The 20,109-nt window shown below is 59.2% G+C and overlaps 2 protein-coding genes across 3 annotated transcripts in view; one reads left to right on the top strand and one right to left on the bottom strand.

Moving 5' to 3' along the window:
* The first annotated feature begins 365 nt into the window (after positions 1-365).
* On the top strand, positions 366-9,629 carry Otub1 (OTU deubiquitinase, ubiquitin aldehyde binding 1). Its single transcript, XM_070017953.1, has 7 exons — positions 366-469; positions 4,171-4,232; positions 4,485-4,583; positions 8,498-8,616; positions 8,738-8,822; positions 8,928-9,122; positions 9,258-9,629. Exons 1-7 carry the CDS (start codon positions 412-414, stop codon positions 9,453-9,455), a joined length of 816 nt encoding a protein of 271 aa, XP_069874054.1. The 5' UTR covers positions 366-411; the 3' UTR covers positions 9,456-9,629.
* A 792-nt stretch (positions 9,630-10,421) lies between these two features.
* Positions 10,422-20,109, bottom strand: part of Macrod1 (mono-ADP ribosylhydrolase 1) — a 140,812-nt gene continuing 131,124 nt past the window's right edge. The window contains exons 5-11 of one of the 2 annotated variants that reach the window (XM_070017952.1): positions 11,883-11,999; positions 11,439-11,560; positions 11,241-11,271; positions 11,049-11,122; positions 10,837-10,918; positions 10,731-10,763; positions 10,422-10,573 (exon numbers count right to left, since the gene is read on the bottom strand). In XM_070017952.1, coding sequence (XP_069874053.1) covers positions 10,759-10,763; positions 10,837-10,918; positions 11,049-11,122; positions 11,241-11,271; positions 11,439-11,560; positions 11,883-11,999 — 431 coding nt within the window. In that variant the 3' untranslated portion in view covers positions 10,422-10,573; positions 10,731-10,758. The remainder of the gene's footprint in view (positions 10,574-10,730; positions 10,764-10,836; positions 10,919-11,048; positions 11,123-11,240; positions 11,272-11,438; positions 11,561-11,882; positions 12,000-20,109) is intronic. The other variant, XM_070017951.1, reaches the window with a different exon arrangement.

The raw sequence follows: 20,109 nt of genomic DNA on the forward strand, positions 1-20,109 counted from the left end.
CCTGTCGGCCTGGCCCCGCGCTCCGCACTGCAGGCGCGTGCGAGGGCCGCAGAAGCCCGCAGCAGTGCGGCCTTTGGGGATGTTAACTGCTCACCTCCGGAATACGACCCGCGTTTCAAACTCCAGTGCACAGAAAAGAGAATTGGCTTCGGCAGACTCTACTCACCCCGGGGGACCCCAGGAGCCAGTGCGGGGTGGAAGCGCGGGCCGGGGCGGTCGGGCTCTCACAGAGGCGCGGTCCCGCAGGCCGGCGGCAGCCATAGGACCGAGTGGATGTCCATCAGTTGACAACCACTCACGTTATCCCGTCGCTAGGGGCGTTGCCAACGAAGGGTCAAGGGGAGGGGCTCACTTCCGGGAGGAGAGCGACTAGTAACCCGGAAGCTCTCGACAGTGCGGCGCTGTTTAAAGATGGCGGCGGAGGAACCTCAGCAGCAGAAGCAGGAGCCGCTGGGCAGCGACTCCGAAGGTACAAACCGAGGGCCCGGGCTTACGGGGTTGAGGCCCGGACGACTGTTCCCGAGGAGGTTGAGGAGGCAGAGCCGAGACGGCGGGCCGGGAATGGCGCGCGCGGGCTGCCCCGTCCTCCTCTGCCGTCGTCTCCCCTCCCCCTCACAATGGAAAGAGACGCCGTCGCCGCCGCCGCGACCCCCGGGCGGGCGGGCGAGCCCGCGGCGCGGCTCCCCGGCGCGCGCCGGGGCGGGGCCTAGGCCGCCCCGCCTTCCGCTCGGCCCCTCGGCGCCGGAGCCCGTGCGGGAGCGTGGATCCGGGCCGCCCGGCTCCTCGCAGTCCTGACGAGGCCTAGGCCCGGGCGGCCGAGCCTCCCGCCTTTTGCAGAGCAGCCGGCGCCCGCAGGGTGACGCGGGGCCGCGGAGCACAAAAGGCCGAGCGCGCTGCCCGCTGTCGCTGGCGGCCCCGGGTGCCCAGGGGCTGCGGCCTTGCCCGCTCTTAGGGCCTTGCAGCCTCTTTCCAGCCGGCTTAGCCTTTGTTTTCTTAGCCCCTTTTTCAAACGATGAGACTTCCAAAAAGCTCGTCATTCACTCACTCTGCTCTTCCACCCAGGAGTTGGGGCCCGACTGGGTACAGACAGTCCCTAATGGAAAGCCTGAGTCCAGGCCCAGATGAGAACCGGGGATGGTCAGATGCAAAAGGATTGACCTTAGAAGCCATGGAGCATACACTGTCACCCCACAAGAAGAGACTTGTTCATGTCCCAGGGACTGCATGGCAGGTGCCCTGTTCTCTCACAGTGGGCCTGCTCAATTCGTGGGTGACTCTAGAGTACTCTTAGGTACCACCTGCTGTCTTGAGTCTCGTGATATTTCAGTGTCTGGAGGGAGATGGAGGTGATCTTACCCCATTTTACACGGGAGGCAAGGGGGTTCGCTTTGAGGTGGCAGAAGTGTGGGAAGAGTTCAGGCTGCAAGCAGACAAATCGGGGTTTGTCCGCAACTCTTTACTGCATATGACCTTGGGCAGATTACTCCTTGGATTTGTTACTTATAAAATGGACACATTTGTTAATAGCTTGGACAGCCGGTGGAGGAAGGGTGTGACCCAGTAAAGAGCAGGCTAACAAATACTGTCATCCAGCTCAGGACTCCACCTCCTCAGCCTATTTTCCTCTGGGGACTCCGGGATGAGCATTATCAGGCTGCTTGGAAGTGGGATGGAAGAGTAAGGCGTTAAGAGATGGAAGAGCATTTTTAATTAAATTTTTTTTCTTTGTGCTGGTACTGGGGTTTGTCAGCTTTCTTTCTTTCTTTTTTTTTTTTTTTTTTTTTTGCTCAAGGCAGTGCTCTACCACTTGAGCCGGAGCCCCACTTGCAGCTTTTTGGTGGTTAATAAGAGTCTCAGATTTTCATGCCCGAAATGGCTTTGAACTTTGATCCTTAGATCTCAGCCTCCTGAGTAGATAGGATTACAAGGGTGAACCACCAGCACCCCACTTAAAAATATTTTTTTTTGGTCGGTTGTGGGTTGTGGGGCTTGAACTTGGCTTGGATGCTGTTCTTGAGCTCTTCTGCTCAAGGCTAGTGCTCTACCACTTGAGCCACAGCACCACTTTTGGTTTTCTGGTGGTTTATTGAAAATAAGGAGTCTCATGGGCTTTCCTGCCCAGGCTGGCTTTGAACTGTGATCCTCAGATCTCAGCTTCCTGAGTAGCTAGGTGTCTGGCTCCCACTTACTATTTTTTGTCAACCAGGGGGCTTGAATCAGGGCCTGGGCTCTGTCCCTGAGCTTTTTCATTCAATGCTAGTGATCTACCACTTTGAGCCACAGCTCCACTTCTGGTTTTCTGGTGGTAAATTGGAAATAAGAGTCTCACAGACTTTCCTGCCCTAGCTAGCTTTGAACTGCAGTTATTAGATCTCAGCCTCCTGAGTAGGTAGGATTACAGGTGTGAACCATCAGCATCCAGCTCCTACTTAGTTATTTTTATTTTTTATTTTGCCAGTTTTGGGGTTTATACTTGGCCTGGGCGCTGTCTCTGAGCTCTTCAGCTCAAGGCTAGTGCTAGTGAGCCTTGGCACCACTTTTAGTTTTTGAGTGGTTAATTGGAAATGAGTCTCATGGTACTTTCCTGCCTGAGCAGCTTTGAACCGTGATCCTCAGATCTCAGCCTCCTGAGTAGCTAAGATTACAGGCATGAGCCACCGGTGCCTAGCTTAAATTTTTTAATTTTTATTCTTTTTGGTACTGGTCCTAGGTCTTGTATTCAGGACCTGGGCACTGTCCCTAAGCTCTTTTGCTCAAGGTTAGCACTCTACCACTTTGAACCATAGTGCCACTTCCAGTTTTCTGGTGATTAATTGGTGATAAGGGTCTCACAGACTTTCTTGTTTGGGCTGGCTTTAAACTAAATCCTCAGATCTCTGTCTCCTGCGCAGCTAGGATTACAGGCATGACCACCAGTGCCTGGCTTGTTACTGAGCTGCTTTTGTGCGATGCTAGTGCTCTACCACTTGAACCACAGCTCCATGTCTGGTTTTTTGGTCGTTTATTGGAGATAAGAATCTTATAGATAGTGCTCAGGCCCTGTGTTCAAGCCCCACAACTAGCAAAAAAAAAAGAATCTCACAGACTTTCCTACCTGGGTTGGCTTTGAACCTCAATCCTCAGATCCTAGTCTCCCAAGATGCTAAGATTGTAGGCCTGCACCACTGGTGCCAACTTTTTTGGGTTTTTTTTTTGGCCAGTTGTGTGGTCTGAACTCTGGTCCTGGGCGCAAGGCTGGCACTCTACATTTGAGCCACAGCATCACTTTTGGCATTTTCTGCTTATATGGTGCTGAGGAATTGAACCCAGGGTCATGTATGCCAGGCAAGCACTCTACCACTGAGCCACCTTCCCACCCCAGTGCCAACTTTTTTTTTAAAATATTATTATTATAAAGGTAATGTACAGAGGGGTTATAGTTTCTTATTTTCTAATTTTTAATGGTGCTGGAAATCAAAGCCAAGATCTCACATGATCTAGGCAAATGTGTGCTCTACCACTGAGCCACATCTTCTAGTCTCTTGCCTTATTTTTGAGGGGAAGTGTTCCTGCTGTCTTGCCCAGCCTAGTCCCTGGGCTCAAGTAATCTAACCTCAGCCTCCTGAGTGCTAAGACTACAGGTGTCCATCACCATATGCAACCTTCATTTATTTCTTATTTTGAAACAGCATACATAGCCAAGGGAGAACTCAAACTCATGATCCTCCTGCCTCAGCCTCCTAAGTGCTGGAATACAGTCTGCATCATTATACCTTTACCTCTTTTTTTTTTTTTGGTTGGTCATGGACCTTGAACTCTGGGCCTGGGTGCTGAGCTCTTCAACTCAAGGCAAGCACTCTACCAGCTGAGCCACCGCGCCACTTCTGGTTCTCTGGTGGTTAATTGGAGATGAGTCTCACAGATGTTCTTGCCCAGGCTGGCAGCCTCCTGAGTAGCTAGGATTATAGGTGTGAGCCACTGGTGCCCCAGTCTTACCTTCTTATTTTAAAGTGATGAAATGAAAGGCCAGGAGGGGAGAAACTGCTCAGAGTACCCAGTAGGGTTGAGCAAGGTGTAAGACACATGCTTCCAGATTTCAAACCTGCTGGCCTGCTCCCGGGGTGCTCAATTCATTGTTGGCAGGGGAGATGGCCAAGCCAGTAACCCTTGGCACTTTTCTCCCTTTTCTAGGTGTTAACTGTCTGGCCTATGATGAAGCCATTATGGCTCAGCAGGACCGAATTCAGCAAGAGGTGAGGGACTGGAAGGGAGTGGGGCTTAGCCAGGGACTGCCTGGTGGGCTGCACTGTCTGGGCCTGAGGCTTAGTCTGTCTCTACTTTGGAAGCCCGTCCTCTCCAGCGTTTGCTAGGCACTGGATGCCTTGGTGGGAAGTCACTGTGCCACTGGGTAACTAGCTCAGCAACCCTTTTGTAGGTGTTCTGGCTGGTAGGCCTGGGTCACTCTGGCTCTCTGCCAGATTATGATGGATTCCTGCCTCCTTCAGATCGCTGTGCAGAACCCTCTGGTGTCAGAGCGGCTGGAGCTCTCGGTCCTGTACAAGGAGTATGCCGAGGATGACAACATCTATCAACAGAAGATCAAGGTGGGGCCTGGCTGGAGGAGGTGGCAGGGGCCTGCTAGGATCTGGGGGCTACAGTACTCATAGTTCTTTTTTTTCTTTTCTGTTTTTTTGGTCAGTTATGGGGCTTGAACTCTGGGCCTGGGCACTGTCCCTCAGCTCTTCAGCTCAAGGCTAGCACTCTACCACTTGAGCCACAGCACCACTTCCAGTTTTCTGCTGGTTTATTGGAGACAAGAGTCTCATGGACTTTTCTGCCCGGGCTGGCTTTGAACAGAGATCCTCAGATCTCAGCCTCCTGAGTAGCTAGGATTACAGGGGTGAGCCACTGGTGCCCTGCTCATAGTTCTTAAAGTGTGTAGGACCTGGGCTCTCACCTGGATTCAAATCAGACTGCTTGCTACTCAGTAGCTGGCTGTGTCCCCTGTGGGCCCTTCGAGCCATGGCATGCTCTTCTGTAAAGTAGGTGCAGGGAAAGCATTTGTCTGTGGGGTGCCTCTGATTTTGAGGGAGATAGAGCTCAGATGCAGCCACCCTCTCAGTGCCCAGTAAGGAGCTCACTTGGCTGGCTCCTCTTGGGTGGAGTAGTAGGAGTGCACGGAGTGGCTTCCTAGCCTGCTTCCTGAGTCTGTGTGGAGGGCAGGCAGAGGCAGGGGGAAGAAGAAGCTAGGCCATAAGCCTCTGCCAGGTTCTGCTTCACCACCTTCCTCCTGGAGCCACGGGTGGAGGTCAGTTCAAGTGTGATCCAATAGGTACAGCACAGGGTACAGTGAACATCACTCTTCTCTTCCAGCCCCAAAGTTCAGAGTGCTTAGATCCTTGCACTTAGACAAGTAGCCTTGGTTGGCCAGGCAGATAACCAAGTGAGTGAAGTTGGCCAGGAGGCAAATAGGGAGGGCACCACAGCTCAGAAGCAGCCACAGGGCGCCGGTGGCTCACGCCTGTAATCCTAGCTACTCAGGAGGCTGAGATCTGAGGATCACGGTTCAAAGCCAGCAGGATAGCGCCCAAGCCCAGAGTTCAAGCCCCATGACAAAAAAAAAAAAAACCAGCAGCCACACCTGGGAGGGAGTGCCCATGCTGCCTTTCCCTTATTGCCAGAGAAGCCAAAACTCACGAAATGTTACTTTAGCCATTGGCAGCTAGTTCAAGTTTACAGTGTTGTGTAGGGATGAGGGTGTTGAGAGCCCAGTGATGGTGTGTGCATCTCTAGCACTCTCCACAGCCTGGGCAAAGCTGAAGGCCAGGTGAGGCTGTATGAGGTCCTACCTGCTCACATTTCCCTGCTCAGGGTGTTTTGGGGGTTCCCCAAAGGGTCTGTGGGAGATGCAAGGCACTGGGTTTGGAGCCCACAGAGCAGTTCAGGTACTAGCCTCTGCACTCATCTGGGCAGTGGGCACTGAGGGAGCCCCAGCTGTTTGCTTCTCTCTCCAGTGAGAGGAGTCTCCTGCCTCAGGGAGCGGCCTGGCTAGCAGAGTGCTGCTCCATTGCCACCACTACCCTGCTAAGACTGACAAGGAGAGCCTTGAGTCTTTATTTTTTGGTCAGTCATGGGGCTTGAGCTCAGGACCTGGGCGCTCACTGTCCCTGAGCTATTTTGCTCAAGGCTAGCACTACCACTTTGAGGCACAGCTCTGCTTCCAGTTTTTCTATTAGTTAACTGGAGATAAGAGTGTCATGGACTTTTCCTGCTGGGCTGGCTTTGAACTGCATTCCTCAGATCTGAGCCTTCTGAGTGGCTAGGATTACAGGTGTGAGCCACCAGTACCCAGTAGGTCCTCAGTTCTTCCTGTTAAGCCATTTAGCAAGTGGTCAGATGTCTGGAGTAGGGTGTCTGCCCAATCCCTTGGGCAGCCCACCCATTCGATGTGCCCAGCCCACCTCTGATAGAGGGCAGTGATCTGTACAGACTGGCTGCTGCGCAGAGTGGGCCTCTGGAGAGTGGTAGGATGTGGCAGGAGTGCGCACAGTGCCCGGCAGCGAGGGCTGTTGCAGACATGTCATGGCACACAGGACCCCACCCCCACCGTCCCCACCCCCGCCCGCCCTCCCTCCCGGTGTTTCCCGGGTGCTGGAGTGAGGACTAAGCCACCTGAAGTCCACAACGGTGGGAACCAGAACATTTGTGTGGTTATGCAGGCCTGTAACACCAGCTTGAAGGAAGCAGAGGCAGGAAGGTTGTGAGTTCAAGGCCAGCCTGAGCTACATGGGGAGACCCTGTCCCCTTACTCTCTCTTCCCCCCAAAAAAGGTTTGCTTGTCAGTGCTGTAGCAAGAGATAAGGAAAAGCATCTTGGGAACAGGAAAGGTTGCAATTTCAAATGTGGTGGTGGGGGAGGCCTGCCTGAGGAGGTGGCATTGAAGTTCTGAACCGAAGATGGGAGGCGCGGGAGGGAGCGGCCGACAGGGCTGAGTGCAGGAGGGGAGAGGCCCGTGCGGGAGGGAGCGGCCGACAGGGCTGAGTGCAGGAGGGGAGAGGCCCGTGCGGGAGGGAGCGGCCGACAGGGCTGAGTGCAGGAGGGGAGAGGCCCGTGCGGGAGGGAGCGGCCGACAGGGCTGAGTGCAGGAGGGGAGAGGCCCGTGGGGGCGGGGTGCAGGGTGCAGGGGACAGGCTCGGAGATGTGTGGAGTGTACACATGTGGGCAGAGGCAGGGCTGAGGGAGATGAGTGTCACATGTCACTTGTAGCGTGGAGATGGCCGAGTGGAGGCAGAGAGAAAACAGGCGGGGAGTGGAGTGGGCAGGATGGGTGCGGAGGAGTTGGCCTAAGTAGTGACAAGTGTGGGTGCCGGATGTGCAGAAGGAGGAGCCAGAGGGATCTGCTGTCTGGCAGGTGTGGGTTAGCGTGGCTTGGGGTGAGGGGGGCAGGTGGCTGCTATGGGGCTGTGGGACGGTGGAGAGCGGAGCAAGGGCGGAGGTCAGGGTGAGGACTGACTGACGGTGCTTAAGGCCTTAGCCCTCTGGTGCTTAACGTAGCTGCCGGCCTAGGCCTGGGCAGGCTGTGCGGTGCGGCGTGGTGCGGGCACTCTGCGCGCAGCCCAGGCCACACCCACTCAGGTAGGTGGACAGCTGGCTGCAGGCAGGTGGCATATCCATCTTGAAGGCAGAGAGTGGGGTACCCCGTAGTTGGGGCGTGGTATGACATCAGAGCTGCTGAAAGGCCGACCTGGGGAGGACATGTGTGACCTTGACTGGGACAGAAGCCTCCCAGAGGAGTTGTGACCTGGCTGGTGCTTACGTGGTGCCCGGTGTGAGGCAGCAGGGAGAGCAGAAGGGCAGAGCCACTGCCGTGGTGTCTTTGAGCCCCGGGAAGGGATGGGCCAGCTTAATTAAGCAGCAGGGACAGAAGGACCGGCAGGAGATGTGCAGATTGAAGGCTACTGTCTGAGGGAGGGGCTTGAGGGGGGCCCTGTGGGAGCGAGGCCTGCCTGCAGCCAGGCAGTGCCAACAGCCCGAGTGAGGAGGTGCGGGGGATGGAAATCCCACTTGGGTAGGGAGGAAAGTGGAAGAGTGGAATGGAGAGGTAGCAGCAGGTAGGCTCAGGGGGGCTGGAAGTAGGAGCTGCTTGGCCTCAGAGGTCTGGGGAAAAGGGTATGGCTGTGCAGACATCTGCCGAGCAGGGGTGGAGCCTGCACCCCTGCTCTGCACCCCTGCTCTGACTTGCATGGGTGGAAGGACTCAAAAAACTGAGTTGTTCAAGGGCAGATCATGCAGCCAGTAGCGTGGCGGGGCTGCTTGTGGCTGGTGCTGCACACAGCTAGTGCACACAGAAGTGCACTGCTTCCTGTGGCGACTGTCAGGGGACTCGATTTCAAGGGGTACCCCTCCACCACATCTAGCAGCCTGGAGGTGTGGCCTTTGTCAGGGTGATTTCTGGGCCAGGCCTGCTTCCTGCTCTGGTTGCTCTTGATGGGTTGGTTGTTGGGGTGCCCCTCTGCAGGACCTCCATAAAAAGTACTCGTACATCCGGAAGACCAGGCCTGATGGGAACTGCTTCTACAGGGCGTTTGGCTTCTCCCACTTGGAGGCGCTGCTGGATGACAGCAAGGAGCTGCAGCGGTGAGGAGGGAGGCTCCCACCCCTGCCTTCACCAGCCAGAGGCTGGACTTCCACTTGACTTGGGGGTGGCTTTGAGGTTGGACAGTGCTGACTGTGAGCCTCCTTTCCCCTCCCTCCACAGGTTCAAGGCTGTGTCTGCCAAGAGCAAAGAGGACCTGGTGTCCCAGGGCTTCACTGAGTTCACAATCGAGGACTTCCACAACACGGTGAGCCCCAACTCCTGCCTCCCGCTGGCCCCGGGGAGGCCGGGCCCCCGGTGGGGTTGAGCCCTCCGGCTCCCTCATTTTGCCTTTTGTGCCTCCATGGGGCAGTTTATGGACCTGATCGAGCAGGTGGAGAAGCAGACCTCAGTAGCTGACCTGCTGGCCTCCTTCAATGACCAGAGCACCTCCGACTACCTTGTGGTCTACCTGCGACTGCTCACCTCCGGCTACCTGCAGCGGGAGAGCAAGTTCTTTGAGCACTTCATCGAGGGCGGGCGGACGGTTAAGGAGTTCTGCCAGCAGGTGCCGCCCTTCCCCTCCTCACCCATTCACTCTTGCCTCAGGGCGGCAAGAGCTGGGGGCAGGTGCATCTGGGTGACAGGGTTTGGGGGTCTGGGAGAGGTGTTGGAAGGGGTCTGACGTGCACCTGTGCCACAGGAGGTGGAGCCCATGTGCAAGGAGAGCGACCACATCCACATCATCGCGCTGGCCCAGGCTCTCAGCGTGTCCATCCAGGTGGAGTACATGGACCGCGGAGAGGGTGGCACCACCAACCCGCATGTCTTTCCCGAAGGCTCGGAGCCCAAGGTCTACCTTCTGTACCGGCCGGGACACTACGACATCCTCTACAAATAGGGCTGGCCTGCCGCCACCCTGCCTGCCTCCCCTCTGCCAGGCGCTAGACATGTACAGAGGTTTTTTGGGTTTTTTTTTTCCTTTTTTTTTTGTGGTTGTAAATGGTCATATTTCACTTCCTCCCTCTTCCTGTCACAACCTTCCATGTTTTATTAAAGGGGATGCTGGTGGTGAGTCACGTGTGTGTGTCCCTGCTCTGCTCTCCCCCTCCCCCCTCCTTTTATTGGCTGCTGTGTGTCTGGCTGCCCCCTCCCCCAGGTGGATCCTTCTGCCTTCCTTCCTTCTGGCCTCCCAGCTTCTCCACCTGGAGCAGTTTTAGGTTAGGCCTTAGGGGACCCTTTCTGGTTCCTTGGAGTCATTCTTGCTTGCTTTGTAGACCTCCTCCCTTCCCTCAATAGCTGGCCCTGGGGCTGCCATAGGAATCCAAGTTCCTTGGGGATTTTCCGAGGCGCCCCCCTCCCCCGCTCCATCCTCATTGCCACTCCTAGGCTGCCTGCACCCTGCTCGTCCAGAGGCCTGGACCCCAGCCTCCGCCCTCCACTGAGGATTTGCATTGGGAGTCCAGGGAGAAGAGGGCCTCCGATGGGTGTGCTCAGGGCAGGTGGGGAGCTAGGCACCCTCACTGGGTGGGGCTGGCCTGGTGTGGGAGGGGCTTCTCCCCCCCCCCCCCCCCCCCCCCCCCCCCCCCCCGCATCCCGGCCTGTTCCTGCTCTGCACCTCCCTTTGCTTGGGTTCCAGTGTCTGCATTGCCTGCCTTTTTGCCTTTGCCTTTCTCCCTTCTCACCCCAGCAGCTGCCGGCTCTTACCCCCAAGGCTGTGAGCTCCTTGGGGCAGGCCCTCAATAAATACCAAGTGCTGCCACCCTGCCGTGTGGCCTGTGCCTTACCCGCCTGGCTCAGCCAAGCCAGGCCCATCCCCTGGCTCGGCCCACCTTGGGGTCCCCCCTTAGCCCCAGCACTCCGAGGATGGGGCTGCAACGGTTCTTTATTAGCAGGCTCCGCAGGGCAGGGCTGGGCCGGGCGCACAGAAGGTAAGCACGGAGAGGGTGGTCAGCTGCGAAAATGGCTGACTCCGGACACCTCAGAGCTGGGAGCAAGGCCCGTCAGGCCCAGGCGAGTCTGAGGGTAGAACAGAGGAGTCAAAGGGAGCCCAGGGTGTGGAGGCCCCCCAGGGCCCCTCCCTGGATCCCCACCTCCTGCAATGGGGGACGGGAGGGCAGAGCAGCGTTAGAGGACCAGGTTAGTGTCGGGAGGCACCGGGCCAGGCCCTGCTTACCAGTCCTGGTCTGGTGGCTGCAGGAGCCTCAGGCTGGAAGGCAGAGGACAGTGAGCCGCCGGCCCGAGCGGGGAGGGGAGGGGAGGGGAGGGGGCGGGGCACCTACCCGCCGGGAAGTAGTGCGGCAGCCGCTGCCGGTAGATGCTCTCGTCCTTGTCGAGGAACACGCAGATGACCAGCCGCTCCACCTGCACCAGGGCAGCTCAGCAGGGCCCGGGTCTCCCCCCACCGCCTGCCCCTTCTCTGGGGGGTGAGCCCAAGAGGACCCCCCGGGCCTGTGCTCCCTCCCCCGCCGCTCCGCCGGGCGCCGGGTCCCACCTTGTCCTTGTGCTGCTCCAGCCACGCCCGCAGCGTGGTCAGCACCACCTCCGCGGCCGCCTCATTGGGGTACCCTGGGGGCGAGGCAGGGCGCGTGAGCCCCGGGCTGGACTCTCCAGCTCCCGCCACTTCCCCGCGTCGGGGGTCCCCACTGCCCACCCGAGTCCCTCCGCATTCCCAGACCCCACTTACCAAACACCCCAGTGGAGATGCACGGGAACGCCTGGGGTGGGGAGAGGGGGCGGGGCGTGGTCAGGGCCCGCCACGCCCTCCCGCGCCCGCCACGCCTCCGCCATGCCACGCCCTCCCGCGTCCGCCACGCCCCCCGCCCCGCCATGCCACGCCTCCCGCGCCCTCACGCCCTCCCGCTCCCTGCGCCACGCCCCTCACCGCCGAGCGCAGCCGGTGCTCCAGCAGCAGGTCCAGGCTGTTCAGGTAGCAGCTGCGGAGCTCGGCCGCCTGGCTGTCGCTGGGCTCTCCGTGGACGATGGGGCCCACCGTGTGGATGACGTCTGCGGGGACCACGGGTCAGGACGGCAGGGGCTCTGCGCGCCCCTTGGCTCCTTGGTTTTCGCCTGCCGTCCTGGCCGGGGATTGGGCAGAAGGCCGCCTTCTCCCCGGGAGGACACGCGAGAGGGGCGGAGGCGCGGTCCGCCGGTGCCCGCCCGCCGCCCGCCGCCGGGATGGGTGGGGCCCGAAGCGACCCCGATAGCGGCAGCCTCCCCGCTTGCCCCCGGCCTCCGACGTTCCCCAGCCCCTCCGCATTGCCTCGGGTGCTCGGGAACGGCCGCTCGGATTGGGCGCCCGCGCCCGCGCCCGGGCGGCCGGACTCACACTTGGCCGGCAGCCGGTAGCCGCAGGTGATCTTGGCCTGGCCGGTCTCGCAGCTCTGCAGGGTCCGGCACTCGTCGGTGAGCAGGGGTCCGGCGGCCCGGTGAATGCAGCCGTCCACTGCGGGGGACGGAGGAGTGAGCCGGGGGCTCCCCGGGTCCGGAGGCGTCAGGCCCGCGGCCCCGCTTCACCGAGGCCCAGGCCCGCGGGCGCGACACTTCCCAGCCCGGCGGGAGGCGGCGCGGGGCGGCCGGCAGAGGGCGCGCCAGGCCCGCCGCGCCCGCTCCTCCCGGCGGCTGCCGGCGGCTCGCCCCGCATCTGCATCTAATCGCCGCTCCCTCCGGGGCCATTTCACAGATGAGGACACCGAGGCCACCTCGTGGCAATCGACCGATGAGCCGCGCCGAGCCTGGGCCCCGCCTGGCGCGGCGAGGGTGGGGCGCCCGGCGGCGCAGGTGTCCCGGCGCGGGCGCGCGCGCGCGCACCCCGCGTTAACGAGGGCCAGCCGCCTCGTTAGCTCGCACATCCGCTTAATTGCCGCCAGGCCGGGGCTCGTGGATCCCACGGCGGCACCAGGCCCCGGCGAACCACCCTGGGGACTCCGGCCCAGATAAACAACTTGAGGAGACTCTGCCGCCGCCAAACGGGCCGAGGGCAGATCCTGTTTTCCTGAATGTCAAGACCTTTCCCCCCTTGCGTGCCAGGTGTCTCGCCTGCAAAACGGGGACAGGGACATGACCACCTCGGAAGGCTGATGGCGCCCGCGTGTGTGCCAGGCCTTCCTGCCCTCGCGGCGGCTAGCTTAAGGAAGGACCTACGGCTTGGGCTCCAGACTCACGCCTGTAATCCTGAATGGGAGGCTGAGATCTCAGCATGGAGGTTCAAAGCCAGCTGGGGCAGCAAAGTCTGCGAGACTCTTCAATGAACCACCAAAAAGCCGTAGGGCTGTGGCTCAAGTGGTTGAGCGCTAGCCTTGAACAGAAAGCGCTTAAGGCCAGCACCCAGACCCTGAGGTCAAGCCCCACGACTGGCTCAAAAAGGAAAGAAAGGAAGAAAAAAGGAAGAATCCCCATTTTAGAGCAGCACAGCCAAGGCCGTTTCTCCTTCACAACGGCGACTTGCTGCACAGCTGTTGACATCAGCCAGGCTGGTGTCTATTTTTTTCTGGTACATTCTCTTAGGTCCTGTGGGGCCCAATTAAACCTTGTGACTTCACCCAGGAGCGGGCACCAGGTGATTTCCCAGAGAGACCTGGGTGGGGGTAGGCAGATGGAGAGGTTGGGGGAACCCTGGGAGAGGCTTGGGGTCCTTGCAGACTGCCCCCCCACACACACACTTCTGAGACAGGGCTGGAGCCAGTGGCTGGCCCAGAATTCACACTCTGGCCCCTAGTACATCTGTTCTGAGTGGGGTGCCTTTGGTGACCCAGCACAGTGTGCAACAGCAGGGGTACAGGAGCTAGGCCACCTGAGTTCAAATCCCAGCTCTGCCAGCCGAGCTGTGGGACTTGGTATGTCACTCAACCTCTCTGGGCCCACCTCCTGGGGTTAACAGAACTGAGTGGCTTTTGTGTGTGTGTGTGTGTGTGTGTGTGTGTGTGTGTGTGTGTGTGTGTGTGTGTGTGTGTGTGTGAATTCCAGGCCTCACACTCAATCTACACCCTCAGTCCTTTTGCTTTTTAGTTTATTGTTCGGATAGGGTCTTGGTGGTTTAAAGCCAGCCTGGGCAGGAAAGGCAGTGAGACTCTTATCTCCAATAAAACACTAGAAGACCAGACGTGGCACTGTGGCTCAAGCAGTAGAGCGCTCGCCTAGAGCTGAAGAGCTCAGGGACAGCGCCCAGGCCCAGAGTTCAAGCCCCACAACCAACAACAACAAAGAATCTCATGGATGTTCCTTGCCCAGACTGGCTTTGAACTGTGATCCTCAGATTTCAACTTCCTGAGTAGCTAGGATTGCAGGCGTGAGCACCACCAGGGTAGTTTTTAAGACCATGTGTCACTGTGAATCCACCCTGGCCTTGAACTCTCAATCTTCCTGCCTCAGTCTGTCCTCACTCCCAATGCCCCCTCTTCAGTGGCCCACAGAAACTCTGGACTCTGCCAGCCTCCACTTTGAATCCTCCCCTGAGCACTAAGTACTGACTCAGTCCCTTAGGAGGGACTGCCGTTCCCTGCTAGCATGAGAAACTGAAGCCTGAAGTCGGTGGCTCACACCTGTAGTCCCAGCTATTCAGGAGGTTGAGATCTGAGGATTGTGGTTTGTGCCCAGCCCAGGCAGGAAAATCTGTGGGACTCATTTCCAGTTAACTACCAAAAAGCCAGGAGTGGAGCTGTGACTCAAAGCAGTCGAGAGCTAGCTTTGAGCACAAAAGCCCTGGTACAAAAAATAAAAACAGGGGTTGGGAAGGGGGCTCAGGGGTAGAGCGCTTGCCTTGCATGCATGAGGCCCTGGGTTCCATTCCTCAGCACCACATAAGCAAAAACAAAAAAGCTGAAGTGGCGCTGTGGCTCAAGTGGTAAAGCTCTAGCCTTGAGCTGAAGAGCTGAGGGACAGCGCCCAGGCCCAGAGTTCAGGCCCCACGACCGGACCCAAACAAACAAACAAACAAACAAAAATAAAAACAAAGTAAGGCAAGGAGAGAGAAAGGGTCTAGGTCATAGATGAGTTACTCTGAACTTAGGCTCTCCCTTTCCCCTAAGACCACTAAAGAGCCTTCACCCCCACCCCCACTTCCACGCCTCTTCATCCAGATCCTTCTGGAAGGTTTTTCTCCACCTGTTGTCTCCACCCCTCAGCCCCTCCTTCCAGCAGCGTGGCTCCTGTGCGCAGCAGCACAGGGCCCGGCCCCCCCCCCCCCCGCCACACCCCTCCACACCCCCAGCTCTCCTGTCACTAGGTGCTTCCCGGCCCCCAGCCCCCAAACTCCCTCTCAAGCCCTCCTGGATCTCTCTAGGCCTCAGCCCTGGCCCCTGAGCAGCCCTGACCCTCTTCTTGATTCTTAGCTCCCCCTGCCCCCGTGTGGGGGAGCTCCCCACATCTCACTGGGCCACGCTGGCCCCCAAGCCCTTCTCAGCCCAATGTGTCCGCCAACGATGGGAAGGAAGAAGGCAGGGAGTCCTGGGGTACAGGGGAAGCGGGTGCCGGGCAGCCGGCTCCCATGGAGGCCACCCACCCAGTGCGGGCACCGAGGCCGTGGGCGACTATTTAGGGAGCTGTAATATTCATGAAGGGAAGATTAGCTATTTAAATTTATTCGGCAATAAATGCATCGCAGTGGGGGAGCATTCCTCATGCTAAACAAACAAGCAAGCAGGGCTAATTAATTATTTACAGGAACACGGAGCCCCGGAGCCCCGACATCCGGGCTGGCCCTCCGCTCCCCCAACACCCCTGCACCCGCCTCCTGTGAACCTGACCCCTTCTGGGATTTCTCTCTCTGGAAATTCTGGGGGTGCACTCAACCTCTCGGCCCGGAGCCCCATCTCCAGAGAATTGTGGGCCGCGCTGACCGGCTGGGAGGAGGCCAGCGGGACGGGAACGGGAGAATGGAAGGCCAAGGACAGGACCCCGCCTGTCCCCTGCTGCACACGGACCGGGCGCAGCCCAAGACCTGAGCCTCGAACTCCACATCGGACGAAAGTCAAGACAAAGGCTCAGAGAGGTAGAGTCGCTTTCTTGGAGTCACAAAGAGGGGGGCTGTAAGGCCCTGTCTTGGCCCTGGGCTTCAAGAGGCCACCAGGGCAGGGAGGCACCTGGGCCACGGGCCCTGACTGAACCAACATGGGGGGGGCCTCCTCCCTCCCCTCGCAGTGCCCACAGCCTCTGCAGTGAGCGCAGCGGACCAACGCTCCAGCTTCTTCCAGTGCTGGCCGCCCGGGGAGGCCAGGCTGAGGGCAGGCGGCCCAGAGCCGCGTCCATCCCCAGGATGATCTGCTCCACCCCAGCTCCAGGTCACCTCCTCCCCTTGGTGCCTCAGTTTCCTCAGCTGTCCCTCTTCACCTGTCCATCATATGGTCACTTTGTTTTCACAGATGGGGAGATGGGAGACAGGTTCAGACAACAGGCCAAAAAAATTCATTTTTAAGGCTGGATGTGGTCGCTCACACCTATAATCCCAGCTACTCAGGAAGTAGAAATTGGGAAGATGGACATTTGAGGCCAGTGAAAACCCTCGTCTCAATCAAGCTGGGCATGGCGGGTCATGCCGGTGATCCCAGCTATGCAGGAGGCTGTATATTGGAGGATCATGGTCAGAGGCCCACCCTGGGCAAAAAAAAAAAAAAAAAAGTGTGATTACCTGAAAAAGAACGAAAACAAGAATACATTTTTTTAAAAGCGGAAAAAGGACTATTGGTGTGGTTTATGCGGTAGAGCAGATAGCTTCCTAGACCGCATAAGGAAAAGATTCTTTTGCAAACCCTTCCTGCTTGCAAGCCTCCTTGCCCATTGGGACAGGATGCAGTTCAGGGTGGTGGCGGCTGCGGCCCTGAGCCCTGAGCAGGCAGGGAACGGGAACCGGCCAGAGGAGCTGGAGGCTGGGGGGAGGTGGAGGCCCAGGCAGGAGGCTGGGGGGAGGTGGAGGCCCAGGCAGGAGGCTGGGGGGAGGTGGAGGCCCAGGCAGGAGGCTGGGGGGAGGTGGAGGCCCAGGCAGGAGGCTGGGGGGAGGTGGAGGCCCAGGCAGGAGGCTGGGGGGAGGTGGAGGCCCAGGCAGGAGGCTGGGGGGAGGTGGAGGCCCAGGCAGGAGGCTGGGGGGAGGTGGAGGCCCAGGCAGGAGGCTGGGGGGAGGTGGAGGCCCAGGCAGGAGGCTGGGGGGAGGTGGAGGCCCAGGCAGGAGGCTGGGGAGCCCTGTGTTCCAGCTCCTCATATACTCTGCTACCCACCTGGTCCCTGGCTAGCAGCAGCCTCCAGCCCCACCACACCCAACTGCTGCCCAAGCAACTCAAATGCTGCTACGGGCCAGGGCTGCCGGGGGGGGGGGGGGGGCAGGCCCCATTGCCAGATGGGGAAACTGAGTCCTCAAGAGGATACCAACTGCGTGAGACCCTGAGCTCCCCCATCACACACACACACACACACACACACAGCATTGACACTACCCCCAGAAGTCTCAAGCCCCTTTTTTTCCCAGCATGCCCTGCCCTGGTCCACCTCTAACCTCTTAGACCTGGCTGGGCTTTGGAGACTAATACCCTGGGGCGGTGCGGGGGGGGGGGGGGGAAGGGGGGGAGGGGGGGAGGGGTCTCTACCCACACCCTGCGATCACTCATTCAATCAACTGCCCTGCTAGGCTGAGCTCAAAGGCCCAGCTGCTCCCAGTCCGCCCAGGCCACGCCCCCACCGTCCGGGTGTCAAGGCGGCAGTGCCCTGGGGAGAAGACGGATGGACGACAGCACAGAGATGTGATCTGAAATTCATTACGGGGTGAGATCAGCTCCTTAAATGGGGATTTGAAAACATTAGGACTTCATTATGTACACAACGGCCGTGCCTCATTCATCATGCAAAAATCACTCCCGTTATTAAAGATCCCTGGGCAGCTGTGCGGGGCCTGGCGGCTTCCTGCCTGCCGGGAGGGGGCGGGGCGCGAGCCACGGCGGCCAGTGAGGAGCCTCAGTTTCCTCATCTGTTAAATGGAGCCAAGGGTGGCGGGCCCAGTGCTGTGTGGGGGCAGGGATCCGACCCATGCGCAGAGCTGTGGTCAGGCAGGGCGGAGGGCAGGGGGCCTGCGCTTTTCCTGGGGGAAGGGCTCCTCACGCCCGCATCTCCCATCGGCCTCCAGTGGTAGAGCGCCAGCCCCGAGGGAAAAAGCCAAGTGCCAGTGTGAGGCCCTGAGTTCAAGTCCTACGACCAGCACACACGCAAAGAAGCCTCCACACCCAAGGCCCAAGAATCAGGTCCTCCAGGCCAGCCACACCTCTGTGCAACCACACCTGCTCTGCCGGGGAGGAGGAAGCGGAAGGTGCCAGAAGGGCGCCGGGGCAGGAATGGGCGCTGAGAAGAAGGGGCTATGAAGGCGCCTTTAGCCCTGACAGAAAGCATGGGGCGGGAAAGGCAGGGCAGGAGCGGCCCAGGCCGAGCCCTGGGTCTGAAGCAGGAAGGCAGAGCCTGGGACCTGTGGGTGGTGAGGAGTTTGGGGGTGACTCTAAAGGGGTGAGCCGCGGGAGCAGGGTGGGGGTGGGGCTTTGCTGTTCCTCCAGGCTTGCTTGCTTTGCCTGCCTGCTTTCTTTCCTTCCTTCCTTCCTTCCTTCCTTCCTTCCTTCCTTCCTTCCTTCCTTCCTTCCTTCCTTCCTTCCTTCCCTCCGTCCTTCCCTCCCTCCCAATTCTGGGGCTTGAACTCTGGGCCCAGGCACTGTTCCTGAGCTTCCTTTGCTCAAGTCCAGCACTCTACCACTTGAGCCGCAGCGCCACTTCTGGCTTTTTCTTCGTATGTACTGAGGGATCAAACCCAGGGCTTGAGCACGCTAAGCAAGCACTCGACCACTGAGCCACATGGCCAGCCTTGTCCTCCCGCTTTTCCTCCCCAACCTCCCCCTCCTCCTCTCCCCTCCTCTTTCCTTATCTGATTTCCCTTTTCCTTTCTCTCCCCTCCTCTCCCCCCTCCCCTCCCCTCCCCTCCCGTGTGTCTGTGTGTATATGTGTGCATGTGCATGCTAGTATTGGACCTTGAACTTGAGGTCTTCTCTCCCACACAAGGCTGTGCTGTACCTCGTAAGCTGCACACATCTAGTTCTGCTTTTCTGCTAGTTAACTAGAGATAAGAGTCTTTCCTGCCTTTCCTGCCAGAGCTGGCTTCCAACCACAATCCTCAGACCTCAGCCTCCAGAGTGGCTGGGATTACAGGCGTGAGCCGCCAGCCCCGGGGGGCAGCCGACCTCAGCATGAGGTCAGATCACCCGGTGGCCACAGGCCACAGAGGCCCGTCCTCCGCCCGCCCAGCCAGGCCGCAGCTCACCAGGGCAGCCGAGCGCCTTTCCCTGCGGGCCACAGAAGTGTCCACAGCCGAGGCTCACAGGAGGGAGGGGGAGGCCACGCAGGCTGGCGGCTCAGAGGCCTCACGGACCCTCCGGACTGCTGTCCACAGAGGCCATGAGCGAGAGGTACAGCCAGGGAGAGACAGAGAAAGAAAAACAGCACGGGAGAGGAGGGGGGAGAGAGAGAGGAGGGAAAGACCAGAGCGGAGAGACCGCGAGAGGGAGAGACGCAGGCAGCCCCGGGGGCCTGGGGACCTGCGGGTGAAGCAGGTCGCGGTGGCACTCTGTGCTGATGACGAGGAGATGCCAGCCGGGGCTCACGCTCCTGCCTTGACCTGTCCGGCAAGCCTCCCCTTAGCCGGGGCAGCAGGTGGAACTTGAATGCACAGGAAACAGAATGCAGCGGCGGTGGGCGGGCTGCGGGCCAGCGTCAAGCTCCGTGCTGGGCACATGGCTGAGGCTACATAGGGATGGCGGGGGACGCGGGCGGCCATAGCTAAGTAGGAAGGCTGTGACGGGGGACGGAGAAACAGCAGGTACAAAGGGCCTGTGGCAGGCACGAAGTCGGCACAGCCACCTTGGCCTCTCCCGGGCACAGAGGTAGCCACGAGGGTGTCGGACCCACCCTGGCCTGGGCGCTGCCGGGGGATGGAGACCGCACCACCTCGCAGGAAGAAGAGGCGGCTCTGAATTAATCTGTCACTAAGGCTTGGCCGTGGCAGGCGCAGTCATGATTTAGATGAATAATTGAAACGCTCCGATACATTTATTATCCCTTTAGTGCAAAAGTGGCAGAGAAAGACGAGGGGTAATTGAAAAAGAGTGCACAAATCTCCCCAGAAAGCTGGCTCCTTGTCGCCAAGTAAACATTTCAGCCCTAATAAACAGGAGAGAGGCCCTGTCGATTCCTGTCCTGATTTAGAGCCCTCCTCCCTTCTTCCCATACAATGGGAGAGTGATTTTTTTGTTCTTTTTTTTAAAAATTCTTTTTATTGAGCCAATAAAAGGCTCTCTGGGAGGGGGGAGGGAGTTGGGAGGGAGTTGGGAGGGAGGAGGGAGGGAGGAGGGAGGGAGGGGGGAGAGAGGGGGGAGGGAGTTGGGAGGGAGTGGGGAGAGAGGGGGGAGGGAGTTGGGAGGGAGAGGGGAGGGAGGGGGGGAGGGAATTGGGAGGGAGGAGGGAGGGAGGAGGGAGGGAGGAGCGGACGAGTGAACCTGATAATCACGAAGTCTGGCACTGGGCCCTGCCTGGGTGCCACT

Source organism: Dipodomys merriami, unplaced genomic scaffold, assembly GCF_024711535.1.
Source record: "Dipodomys merriami isolate MVZ:Mamm:240054 unplaced genomic scaffold, mDipMer1.0.p SCAF_128, whole genome shotgun sequence".
Lineage (NCBI taxonomy): Eukaryota > Metazoa > Chordata > Mammalia > Rodentia > Heteromyidae > Dipodomys > Dipodomys merriami.

Bases quoted from the DNA above. Each gene is read 5' to 3' on its own strand.
- Otub1 (XM_070017953.1), top strand. From the start codon at position 412: ATGGCGGCGGAGGAACCTCAGCAGCAGAAGCAGGAGCCGCTGGGCAGC. The intron at 8,617-8,737 runs GTGAGGAGGGAG...CTCCCTCCACAG, and splicing joins GACAGCAAGGAGCTGCAGCG to GTTCAAGGCTGTGTCTGCCA. The intron at 8,823-8,927 runs GTGAGCCCCAAC...TCCATGGGGCAG, and splicing joins TCGAGGACTTCCACAACACG to TTTATGGACCTGATCGAGCA.